The 12,352-nt window shown below is 43.7% G+C and overlaps 1 protein-coding gene across 1 annotated transcript in view; it reads left to right on the top strand.

Annotated features, from left to right (window-relative positions):
* bsnb (bassoon (presynaptic cytomatrix protein) b) overlaps nucleotides 1-12,352 on the top strand; it is a 766,513-nt gene that overhangs the window by 75,329 nt on the left and 678,832 nt on the right. The window contains exon 3 of the mRNA XM_072472164.1: nucleotides 5,022-5,951. Coding sequence (XP_072328265.1) covers nucleotides 5,022-5,951 — 930 coding nt within the window. The remainder of the gene's footprint in view (nucleotides 1-5,021; nucleotides 5,952-12,352) is intronic.

Below are 12,352 nucleotides of genomic sequence, written 5' to 3'. Positions count from 1 at the left end.
ACATTTTTTGCCATCCTTGTATGTGCAGAATGTATGCAATAGAATTTAAGTAACTGATTTTGCATCTCCACAGATGAATGTTGACATTCACTGCGTTAGTGAATTATACAAATATTTGGATTTTATGAAGGATTTTAATATGAGGTAGAGCTAAACTGTTAAGCTGACACTCAGTTATTCCTAAATTCTCTGCATAAAGAAGACGATAAAAACAGAACACACAGCAAATCTATCAGCATCAGACGGTGGTGTGGGGATGGGTGTAGCAATTGTTGGTGTTATATATGAAACACTAACATTTTTTTAAAAGATTACTGTTGGTTAAATTCAGTGTTTCAGATATAAACACCTACAGCATCATTGTTTTTTTATTCTGATGGGAATTGGTGCAGAAACCAGCAAAATTGAGGCTGTGGGACCATAAATTTGTATTCCCCCTGAAAGCAAACTCCGCACAAACTCCCTATATGCGGAAAGAGCTTTGGTTTGTGACACCACCTGCACGACCTGTGATGTTGGAGTCATCATTGACAGGCCTAGGAGAAAATTATACTTTACGTCCCACAGTATTTTCATCGGGCAGGGCAGGTTTTGAAAGCCTTTGGAAAACCCACCAGGTAAGACAGTTCGGGAACCTTTGGGGAAGCCTGCTGAGGAGTTGAGAACATGTTGACAGGATATGTTTTGACAACTGCAAATGTAATTATTAGATACTGTCGTATAAATTAGATGTGTTGTACAGCAGTGATTCATCGTATTACATTGACCAGCAGTGTGTCAGTGTTGAGATGCATAGGAGTACTTTTCTCAATTAGAAAATGTACGATTATAATATGCATTCAAAACTGAAGAAGAGAGTAAATTGGAAACCCCCTGTCGTTATCTGAACAATGAGTTAAATTTCCAGAGCGCATTAACTTGAGGGTGGGCGTGGATAGGCTTACTACTTAAACTTAGATATCAGCCACCTGCTCCACTACATTGATTGATAGATCATCTGCTTTTAAATAGAAAAAAAAAAAACCTGCATTTTCAGTTTCAATAGGCTCTATTGGGTGAAGCTTTAAAGGTTTGTTTTGAAGTTGTGTCTGTTATGAATGCTTGGCTGAGTTTCAAGAGCAGTTGAAGGACTTAGCTCAGCGGGATGTTTGTTTACACACTTATTTAAGGAACTGAGTATTGTTTGATTGTCAGTTTTAACCTTTCATTGATTTGGCTTCTGATTAGATGTTTATTTGTTTTAAAATCTTAATGACAATCTAAGGGGATTTAACTTTTTTTCATTGAGACTGGAGTTTTTTTCTGAGCAGTCTGATTGCGTGTTTGGCAGTTTAAAGACTTTGAAAGATGTTTTGGAATTTATTGGATATTTGATTATTTTTTCCCAAATCAATTTCTAGGGCTTCTGATTGCTGTTCCATGGCTCCTGATGTCGAGCCATAGTGGGAATTGAGTGAGTGGCAATAAAGGATACATAGGGGCATAGACTGTTGGTGAGGGACTGTGGCGGATGATTATTAGGGGAAAAAGAAAGAATGATGTTGATAGCTGGCCCAATGTCCTTGGGCGCCAAGGCGGGCCTTTTAAACATTCCGCCTTGGCAGCTGCACTCCTCTGTAACCCTCTGGCTTGACTAGGGATACGGATTACTCAAACCTTGCCTGCCCACATCTACAGGACACAAAAATATGGCAGGTATGGGAGGAGGTGACCGATTCAGGTTGGTGAAGTTGGGAACTACCCCAACTTGCAGTTCCTGAATCCGAAGTGAAAATCCAGCATCCCTCATCTATTTGCAATATTTTGCATTTCAGATTGGCGTCATTCATAATACATTTCCTTCAACAATGTGTTAGTGTTCATTGTTAGTCAAGGGCCTTCCCGGTTACTGGTGAGACACAGCACGATGGTTTTTAATCTTGTAGCAGATCTAATAGTTGTGATTAGCAAGCAAATAAACAGTATTCCCTAAATTACTTGCTGCAGCAATTTAGACAATAATTGTGATAATTTGGGCTGATTGATGTTGGCTATTTTCTGGTTGCTAAAAGGATTCACAATACTTCCTCTGAAACATTAGCTCCTCAGCTTTTTCTATCATGTTTTTTGAACTTGCATTTTTTTCAGAATTTTAAAAAATGTTGCATTTAAAAATGATTAAAGAGACAAGTGTGATTGTGGTGTGAACAGTTGGCTTAAAAATGACTGGGTTGCTGATTTTTAAAGATGCATTATCTTCGAGTTGAATCATAGAATGGCTACAGCAGCGAAGGAGGCAATCCAGCCCTTTGTCTCCATGCTGGCTTTCAGCTGGAGTAACTTGGTCAATCCCATTCTCCTTCCCTTTCCCCATATCTATACTTTTGTTTCCTCTTCAGTTAATTATTTAATTCCCTTTTCAAAGCCATGATTGGATCTACCTCCTCAATACACTGAGGTAGTGCATTCCAGATCCTAACCAGACATTGCATAACAAAGTTTTCTTTCTTGTTTTCTTTGTTTCTTTAAATCTGTGTCCTCTGGTTCTCGGCTCCTCAGCCAATGGGAACAGATTCTCTCAATCTGCTCTGTCCAGATCCATCATGATTTTGCACACCTCTACCAAATCTTCTCTGTTTTCTCTTCTGAAAAAGAACAACACAAGCTTCTTCAGTTTATTCATGCAACTGATGTTCCTCATCCCTGGAATCATTCTCATGATTTTTTGCTGTGCCCTCTGTCATGCTTATGCATTCTTCCTCATGTGTGGTGCCCAGGATAGGACACACACTCCAGTTGAGGCCGAACCAGTGTTTTATAAAGATTCCCCATAACGTTTTTGTTTTTCTACTGTATGCCTTTATTTAGAAAGCCAGGATCCCATATATCTTATTAACTGCATTCTCAACCTGCACTGCCCCCAATACAGATTCCCCCACACTCAGAAAGCTTCACTGCAGTGAAGATTTATTTACAATAATTTTACAGTTTCATAGTCATAAACCTTTAACAAATAGCGTATCACATAGTGTAAAGGTAACCTTTTCATTTTTTTTTACAATTACCCAGGTTGTATTTAGCTAGCTATAAACGAACAACCAAAACAAAAATAGAAATAGGCGATCAGTAGCATTTAAACATCAAGTTTAAAATAAACGCTGTAGTCTTCCAGGTGTGATCTGGTGGCTAAAAATTCTGTTCACTGTTCACTTCCTGATCCCACCATCCAATAACATTTCTTTTTATCTGGAAAATTCTACAAACATTTCATTTGGTCTTTTCCTTAAAGTTTTAATTGATATGATTCGGGAACAAGCTCATAACCATTAGGTTTTAATTGCCACGTAATTTGCGGATTGTTTAACCAAAAGATTGGTTTCTCCCCAAGGTGCTTGACAGAATAAGAATCCATGTGTCCTTTTTCAGATGAGATAAAATATCTCTTAACTCTCTGTCCTCCGTGTATTTAGACATTAAAGCAAAGGTTATTTGCTAAATCAAAGCTCAGAGTGTGACTCGACTCATCCTCTGAACAATTAGCACTTCTTTCACCCTATAATGAAGCTTTTCTTTAGCCACCTCAAACTGTCTGATTTATTTCTCCCTTTGAAACTCTGTCTCTTATCTTTTTGCTTCCTTGCTAATTTCCCTCTCTAATGTTCAAGTTCAAGCCTTTGCATTCTCCTTCCTTTCTACCTCAAGCGATTTTATCTGCAACAGAATTCTGGCCAACTTAACCTGTGTTCTGCCTGGGTCAGGATTTTCTTCTTCCAATCTCACATGCTGTGCTATTACCTGAATTATACAGGAATGCGGAATATTTGGCTAATGGTAAAGTTCTTGGAAGTGTGGATGAGCAGAGGGATCTAGGTGTCCATGTACATAGATCCCTGAAAGTTGCCACCCAGGTTGATAGGGTTGTGAAGAAGGCCTATGGAGTGTTGGCCTTTATTGGTAGAGGGATTGAGTTCCGGAGTCATGAGGTCATGTTGCAGCTGTACAAAACTCTGGTACGGCCGCATTTGGAGTATTGCGTACAGTTCTGGTCACCGCATTATAGGAAGGACGTGGAAGCTTTGGAGCGGGTGCAGAGGAGATTTACCAGGATGTTGCCTGGTATGGAGGGAAAATCTTATGAGGAAAGGCTGATGGACTTGAGGTTGTTTTCGTTAGGGAGAAGAAGGTTAAGAGGAGACTTAATAGAGGCATACAAAATGATCAGGGGGTTAGATAGGGTGGACAGTGAGAGCCTTCTCCCGCGGATGGAAATGGCTAGCACGAGGGGACATAGCTTTAAACTGAGGGGTAATAGATATAGGACAGAGGTCAGAGGTAGGTTCTGTATGCAAAGAGTGGTGAGGCCGTGGAATGCCCTACCTGCAACAGTAGTGAACTCGCCAACATTGATGGCATTAAAAAGTTTATTGGATAAGCATATGGATGATAATGGCATAGTGTAGGTTAGATGGCTTTTATTTTTTGACTTCCCATGTCGGTGCAACATCGTGGGCCGAAGGGCCTGTACTGCGCTGTAGCGTTCTATGTTCTATGTTCTATATCATATTTCTTCAGCCCCGGCTTTTAACTCTAACTTCAACTTTTCTGCTCATGCTATTAACCTAACCTCGGTTAATTATTGCAAATGACTTGGGGGTAAATCTTCCCTCTACAGAAAAGTAATCACAACTGACAAAGGAATCATGCTTCTCAATAAGTGTAGTAAAAGTTGTTGAGATCCAATTATCCCTAACTTTAGTGAATCCCAGCACCTGTGTATATCCATAGATTTGAAATCCTGCAAAGATCCCCCAATTTCATGTTTTCAATTTCAAGAGCTCAAGTATAAGGTGTTTGTTACTTTGCAACTAACTTTTGGAGAGGCAGGTGGGTCCCTGATGTTGACAAGTGGGGAATCCCACATCTTTTGAGGACAAAAAATCAAGGGACACTGAGTATTTTTTATGGGAATCAGTAATCTGATGCGTTATGATCTGAGGTTACAAAAATGTTCTAATGATGTAACAAAACATTTTTTTTTGTAGGTAGAAGAATGGTTGTGTTTAAACTGTCAGATGCAGAGAGCTCTGGGAATGGACATGACTACTGCTCCACGCTCCAAAAGTCAGCAACAACTACACTCCCCATCACACCAGGCCCAAGCAAAACCGCAAGCAGAACCGCAAGCAGAACCGCAAGCAAAACCACAGAAACAGCCTCAAGCAGATCCTGTCCCCCAACAGGGGAGGACTACACCAATAAAAAGGGAACTTCCTAAAGTGCCATCTGGTGCACAAAGTAAACCTGAGACTAAGATGCAACCCAGTGAACGTGCGCAGCAGGGGCCAACAGCGAATAAGTCCCAACCGCAGCCTGTTGTACAACCACAGTTGGTTGCCCAATCTGAGGCAACCAGGCCATTTGGTCAGGGCCAGCAAACCAGGCCAATTGGTCAGGGTCAACAAACCAGGCCTTCCCCTGCAGAACAAAGACGGACAGCGGATGGTTCACCAGCAAGAACACAAGCAGGTCCCTCCAATATACCACAAGATCAAGAGGGCATTACTGGTAAACTCTTTGGGTTTGGAACTTCCCTTTTAAACCAGGCCAGCAGCCTTATTTCCACTCAGCCAGAACAGACATCACAAAGTCAGCAATCACCTGCTAAAGGGTCTTCAGCGAAACAGGCCCCCAAAATAGTTTTCAGTGATCAAAGCACAGAATTGAGCTCAAAACTGCAGAGTTCGACAGTAGGATTGCCAGTTAAAACTGAGGGTGCCTCTGCATTTAAACAAGGAAAACCAGAACCAGTTATTCAACTGAAAGAAGCCATCAAACCCAAAGTATTGTGCCCTCTATGTAAAACAGAACTCAATGTGGGATCAAGTCAGCCTCCCAACTTCAACAACTGCACAGAATGCAAAGTCCAAGTGTGCAACATGTGTGGCTTCAATCCAACGCCACATCTGGTAGAGGTAGGACTGATTCAGTTATAAGTACATTGATAATGTTCAATTTTAAAGATCTCAACTGACGAGAAATGTAATGTTTAAAACTAGAAATGGCTACCAGATAGTTTTAGCTTTTAAACCTTCTAGACGGCTGATTTAAGGAGTTGGTGATGACTTGTTGAAGGTAAACGATTTCAAAAGCTCTGGTGATGAAGACTGCTAAAATTGTGATGATAGATTATAAATGTGTTCTAAAGTTGACCAAAAATGTTTTGTAAAGGATAAGATACAATAACTGGCAACCTAAAGTTATATGACACTTATGCTTTTGATGCATGATGGGGACGTTTGATAACTTGACCTCCTCTAAGCGATCTTGTAATGCAATATATTTATTGGTCAGATGATCTACATGCTGGCAGGGCAACCACATAGCTTTGTACTGACAAATTCTATCAATACATTCCTAAAAAAATTGTACATGTATATTTGTACACAATGTGTATTTGTTAAAAATTACACCTGATTGTGAAAAGAGGAAAGGTTGCCTGGCTACCTATATGTGCATTACATATGTTTGGTTTATATCCTGAAAATATTTGTGGTTGAAGGCTGGCTATTTGTTCAAGGTGGGCGATATGCCTTGTTCAGAATTATAATAAACAGTGAGATATTATTGAAATCATTGATTTATGAACCAAAATTGATTAGAAATTGGAACAGCATGTTTGTTCAAAAGGTAAATACCGAATTGCCACAACAACACATGACGGCACACGATTCCATTGCATAGTGTTTGTATTTTTGGTACAATATGTGCCATTTCAGGCACTGGTGGCATCCAATGCCAGTTTGTCTCACGTGAGTTTGAAAATGGCATCACCAGAGTCAAATCAGGGCTACATTCTAACCACCCTACGGGCTACAAAAACTGCATACTTCCAACATATGCTCCCTATGTTGGAAGTATGCAGTTTTTGTAGCCCGTAGGGTGGTTAGAATGTAGCCCTGATTTGACTCTGGTGATGCCATTTTCAAACTCTGGGCTCTAGCTCATGCCGTCTCTTAGCCTTTCTGCTGCTGAACGCATGTTAAACTGTGTGACAATACCCCATTCATGCTATTTTCAGGTTAGTTGCTCATTGATTTTTATTGCTGAGTTAGTAGAAGCGCTTGGAACTTTATACTGCTGCAGAAAGCTGGAGATGTCTACATGGAGATGTGTGGCACATGGTGAAGAGCATACTTTTCATTTCAAATATTTGGCTCAGACCACATGCTCATCGTAATTGATTATGTGGTTTCTATCCCCTGCCACACGGCAGGAAGGATGAGCAGAGACAGCACGGAGGACAAGTGCTCAATGCAGGAGGAGGAGTGTGAGAGTGAGACCAAATTCACACAGGGTCTTAAGGGAGCAATTATCTGACCTTAACCTAAGCCAGGAGCAGTATGTACAATGCCTCAGTTTCACCAGATGAGATGATTCCTAGGCTGCTGTATGAAGCAAGGGAGGAGATTGCAGGGGCTCAGACGATAGTTTTCAAATTCTGTCTGGCCACAGGAGAGATGCCATAGGACCTGAAGATGGCTAATGCGGTATCATTATTCAAGAAGGGAAGTAGGGAAAAATTAGGTAATACAGGCCAGTGTGTCTAACAGCAGTGGCAGGGAAATTGTTCGAAAAAACTTTTGAGGGACAGAATTAATCAGCACTTGGAGAGGCAAGGATTAATCAAGGATAGTCAGCATGGCTTTGTCAGGGGGAGATCATGCCTGACAAATTTGATTTAATTTTTCGAGGCGGTGACTAGGAGTGTAGACGAGTGCGGTATAATGTAGTCTGCGTGGACTTTAGTAAGGATCCCACTTGGGATACTGATCACGAATTTAAGAGCCCGTGGGACTCCGGGAAATTTGGCAGATTGAATCCAAAATTGGCTTGTGGCAAAGGGCAGAGGGTGATTGCCGAAGGTAGTTTTTGTGACTGGAAGCCTGTGTCCAATGGTGTGCCATAGGTTTCGGTGCTGGGTCCCTTGCTGTTTGTAGACGTGAATCTGGGAGATATGATGTTTGTAAATGGCACATAAATTGGTGGTGTGATACATAGCGAAGAGGAAAGCCTTATATTACAGGGCGATATAGAGGGACTGGTCAGATGTGCAGAGCAGTGGCAAATGGAATTTAAACCTGAAAAGTGTGACGTGATGCATTTTGGAGGACTAACAAGGCAAGGTAATACACAATGAACAGTGGGACGCTGGGAGGTACAAGAACCATAGGGACCTTGAGTGCATGTCCAAAGATCCCTTATAAGGTAGATAAGGTGGTTATGATGGCATACTGAGTACGTGCCTTTGTTAACTGGGACATAAATATAAGTGCAGGGAGGTCAGGAGCAGTGAGTGCATGTGAGGCTCTCTGCAGCGGGGTGCAGGGCTCACTCGTGCCTGTCACTGTCGTCCTGCCTGGTGGACTCCCGGAATCTGTCACATTATAGTTGAATTGAGGGTTCTTTTTTTTTCTGCCTCCATATATAGTTCAGGCATGGCCTATTTCTCTCCCCCCCCCCCCCCCCCCCCCCCCCACACTTCCCTCCTCCCCTTCTGCCCCCTTATGTTCGTACAGAGGCAAGGGTATATGGTCTCTCCAGCGCAAAGTTTAGTGTTTGTATCATTTGTTTTTGTACAACTGTGTTGTTTACCATTTTAGTAATTAGAATATCCTAACCCCGCCCCCAGGTGTTGGTACAGAGGCGAGGGTATCCAGTTTCTCCAATGCACCGTTTGGCCTTGTACAACTGTAATATTTACTGTTTTCAATAAAAATATTTCATGATGGAGCTGTATAAACACTCGTTAGACCACAGCCAGAGTACTTAGCGCAGTTCTGGTCACCAAATTATAGGAGGGATGTGATTGCACTAGAAAGGTTGTAGAGGAGATTTACCAGAATGCTGTCTGGGCAGAGCATTTGAGTTATGAAGAGAAGGTGGTTAGGCTGGGGTTGTTTACCTTAGAGCAGCGAAGGTTGAGGTGAGACCCGATTGTGGTGTACAAAATTATGAGGGACGTGGATAGGGTAGATGGAAAGAAACTTTTCATTTTAATAGAGGGGTCAATAACCAGGAGGCATAGAGATTTAGAGGGGATTTGAGATAAAACTTTTTCAAACAGAGCATGGTGGGAATTTGGAACACACTGCATGAATTGCAACGCGTAGGTCCAATTCCTGTACTGGCTGAAGTTATCCATGAAGGCCTTGCCTTCTCAACCTTGTCCCTTGCCTGGGCAGCAAATGTGGTGATGATCCGCAAGTGGGTTATGGAGGGAGAGGGGGCGGCATGGAAGAGGATGGAGATGGCGTCCTGGAAAGGAACGAGCCTGGGGTATTGGTGACGGCACCGCTGCCGCTCTCGCCGACAAAGTATACCACGAGCCCGGTGGTGGCGGCAATGCTAAGGATCTGGGGCCAGTGGAGTCGGCACCGGTGTGCAATGGGAGCATCTGTGTGGTCCTCGAGGCGACAGGTGAGGGAATTCCCGTTGCTCCCGGCACAAGAAGTTCAAGATAGGGTGATCTCGGGTGTATGGGTCGGGGAGGGCAAGGTGTCGGAAATACACCAGGAGTTGAAAGAAGAGGGGGAAGCGCTGGTAGAAGAGTTGAAGGGTAAATGGGAGGAGGAGCTGGGGGAGGAGATCGAGGAAGGTCTGTGGGCTGATGCCCTAGGTAGGGTTAATTCCTCCTCCTCGTGTGCCAGGCTCAGCCTGATACAATTTAAGGTGGTCCACAGAGTGCACTTGTCGGGGGCGAGGTTGAGTAGGTTCTTTGGGGTAGTGGACAGATGTGGAAGGTGCTCAGGGAGCCCGGCGAACCATGTCCATATGTTTTGGTCATGCCCGGCACTGGAGGGGTTCTGGAGAGGAGTGGCGGGAGCAATATCTCAGGTGGTGAAAGTCCGGGTCAAGCCAAGCTGGGGGCTAGCAATATTTGGAGTAGTGGACGAACCGGGAGTGCAGGAGGCGAAATAGGCCGGCATTTTGGCCTTTGCGTCTCTAGTAGCCCGGCAAAGGATCTTGCTAATGTGGAAGGAAGCGAAGCCCCCCAGCCTGGAGGCCTGGATAAACGATATGGCTGGGTTCATAAAGTTGGAGAGGATTAAATTCGCCTTGAGAGGGTCTCCTTCTACAGGAGGTGGCAACCGTTCCTAGACTATCTCGCGGAGCGTTAAGAGGAAGGTCGGTCAGCAGCAGCAGCCACCTTGTGGGGGGGGGGGGGGATGGAGGGGACGTCCTGGGAGGGGGGGACTGCCTGGGAGGGTGGATGAGCAAGAGATACATGAAGGGTTGGGGACACTGGCACGTACGGGTGAGGGCCAGTGTACAAGGCTGTGTAAATATATCATTTTGCCACGTATATATCTTGCTCTGCGCGATTTCTTGGTTTTTTTTGTTACGGGGGGTGGGGGGGGGGGGGGGGCGGTTATTGTCTGTAAGGGAGAAAAATTGTGTTAAAAAAATTTTCATAAATATATATTTTTTAAAAAACCTTGTCCCTTGCCTGAGGTGTGGTGACCCTCAGGTTAAATCACCACCAGTCAGCTCTCTCTCAAAATGGCAAGAGCAGTCTATGGTCCTCTGGGACTGTGGCGAATTTCATAATAAAGTTCCAAAATGTTTGTTAGCTTTCTTATTCATTTTTACAGGATGTGGCCTTCGCTGGCTAGGCCAGAATTTGTTGCCTGTGGGAAGTTTGTGGTGAGCTGCCTTCTTGAACTGCTGTAGTTCATGTGGTGCAGGTAAATCCACTGTGCTATAGGGAGGGAACGGCGATATATTTCCAAGTCACGATGGTGAGTGACTTGGAGAGACATTTCTATGTAGTGTGGTTCCCATGTAACTGCTGCACTTGTCCTTCTAGATGGTAGTGGTTATGGGTTTGGAAGAAGCCTTGGTGAGTTCCTGCACTCCATCTTGTAGATGGTGCACACTGCTGCTACTGTGCGCAGGTAGTGGAGGGAGTGAGTGTTTGTGGAAGGTGTGCCAATCAGGCAGGTTGCTTTGACTTGGAAGGTGTCAAACTTCTTGAGTTTTGTTGGAGCTGCACTCATCCAGGCAAGTGGGAAGTATTCCATCACACTCCTGACCTGTGACTTGTAGATGGTGAGGAATCATTGAGCTGAGTTACTCGCTGTGGGATTCCTGGCCTCTGACCTGCTCTTGTAGCCACACTATTTATATGACTAGTCCATTTCAGTTTGTGGTCAATGGTAACCCCCAGGAGTTTGATATTTTGGGATTCAATGATGGTAGTGCCATTGAATGTCATGTGGCGATGGGTTGATTCTCTATTATTGGAGATGGTCATTGCCTGGGACCTGTGTGGCACGAATGTTACTTGCCACTTGTCAGTCCAAACTTGGATATTGTCCAGGTCTTATTGCATTTACTTGTAGACTGTTTCAGTGTCTGAGGAGTCGTGAATTGTACTGAACATTGTGCAATCAACACCAAACCCCCACATCTGACTTTGTTGGAAGGAAGGTCAATGAGGAAGTAGTATAAGATGGTTGGGCCTAGGACACTACCCTGAGGAACTCCTGCAGTGATGTCCTGGGACTGAGATGGCAACCTCCAATGACCACAACCATCTTCCTTTGTACCAGGTTTTCTCACAGATCCTTGATGCCATACTCTATCAAATTCTGCCTTGATGTCAAGGGTAGTCACTCTCACCTCACCTCTGGAGTTCAGCTTGTTTGTCTGTGTTTGAACCAAGGCTGTAAATAGGTCAGGAGGTGAGTGACCCTGGTGGAACCTAAACTGAGCAACTGTGAGCTGGTTATTGCTGAGTAAGTGCCACTTGATAGCACTGTTGATGACACCTTCCATGCGGCACGGTTGCACAGTGGTTAGCACTGTTGCTTCACAGCGCCAGGGTTCCAGGTTCAATTGTCGGCTTGGATCACTGTCTGTGCGGAATCTGCACGTTCTTCCTGTGTCTGCGTGGGTTTCCTTCGGGTGCTCAGGTTTCCTCCCACAAGTCCCGAAAGACATGCTTGTTAGGTGAATTCTCCCTCAGTGTGCCCGACCAGGCGCCGGAGTGTGGCGACTAGGGGCTTTTCACAGTAACTTCATTGCAGTGTTAATGTAAAGCCTACTTGTGACAATAAATATTATTATTATTATTACTTTTGTGAGGATGATTGAGCGAAAACTGATTGACTGGGTTGGATTATTCCTGCTTTTTGTGTACAGGATATACCTGAGCAATTTTCCACATTGCCGGGTAGATGCCAGTGCCATAGCCTGCAAGTGCCTACAGGTAATTTATTGATGTGTTCCATGAGATTACAAAATTGTTTATGGCTTAAAAGTATCCCCATCTCAGGTTTTGATGTTTCATGCTTGTATCCTTTTCTGGCTT

This window comes from Scyliorhinus torazame, chromosome 13 (assembly GCF_047496885.1).
Source record: "Scyliorhinus torazame isolate Kashiwa2021f chromosome 13, sScyTor2.1, whole genome shotgun sequence".
NCBI lineage: Eukaryota > Metazoa > Chordata > Chondrichthyes > Carcharhiniformes > Scyliorhinidae > Scyliorhinus > Scyliorhinus torazame.
Note: the sequence above shows the minus strand (reverse complement) of the source record. Positions and strands in the feature narration are given on the sequence as shown.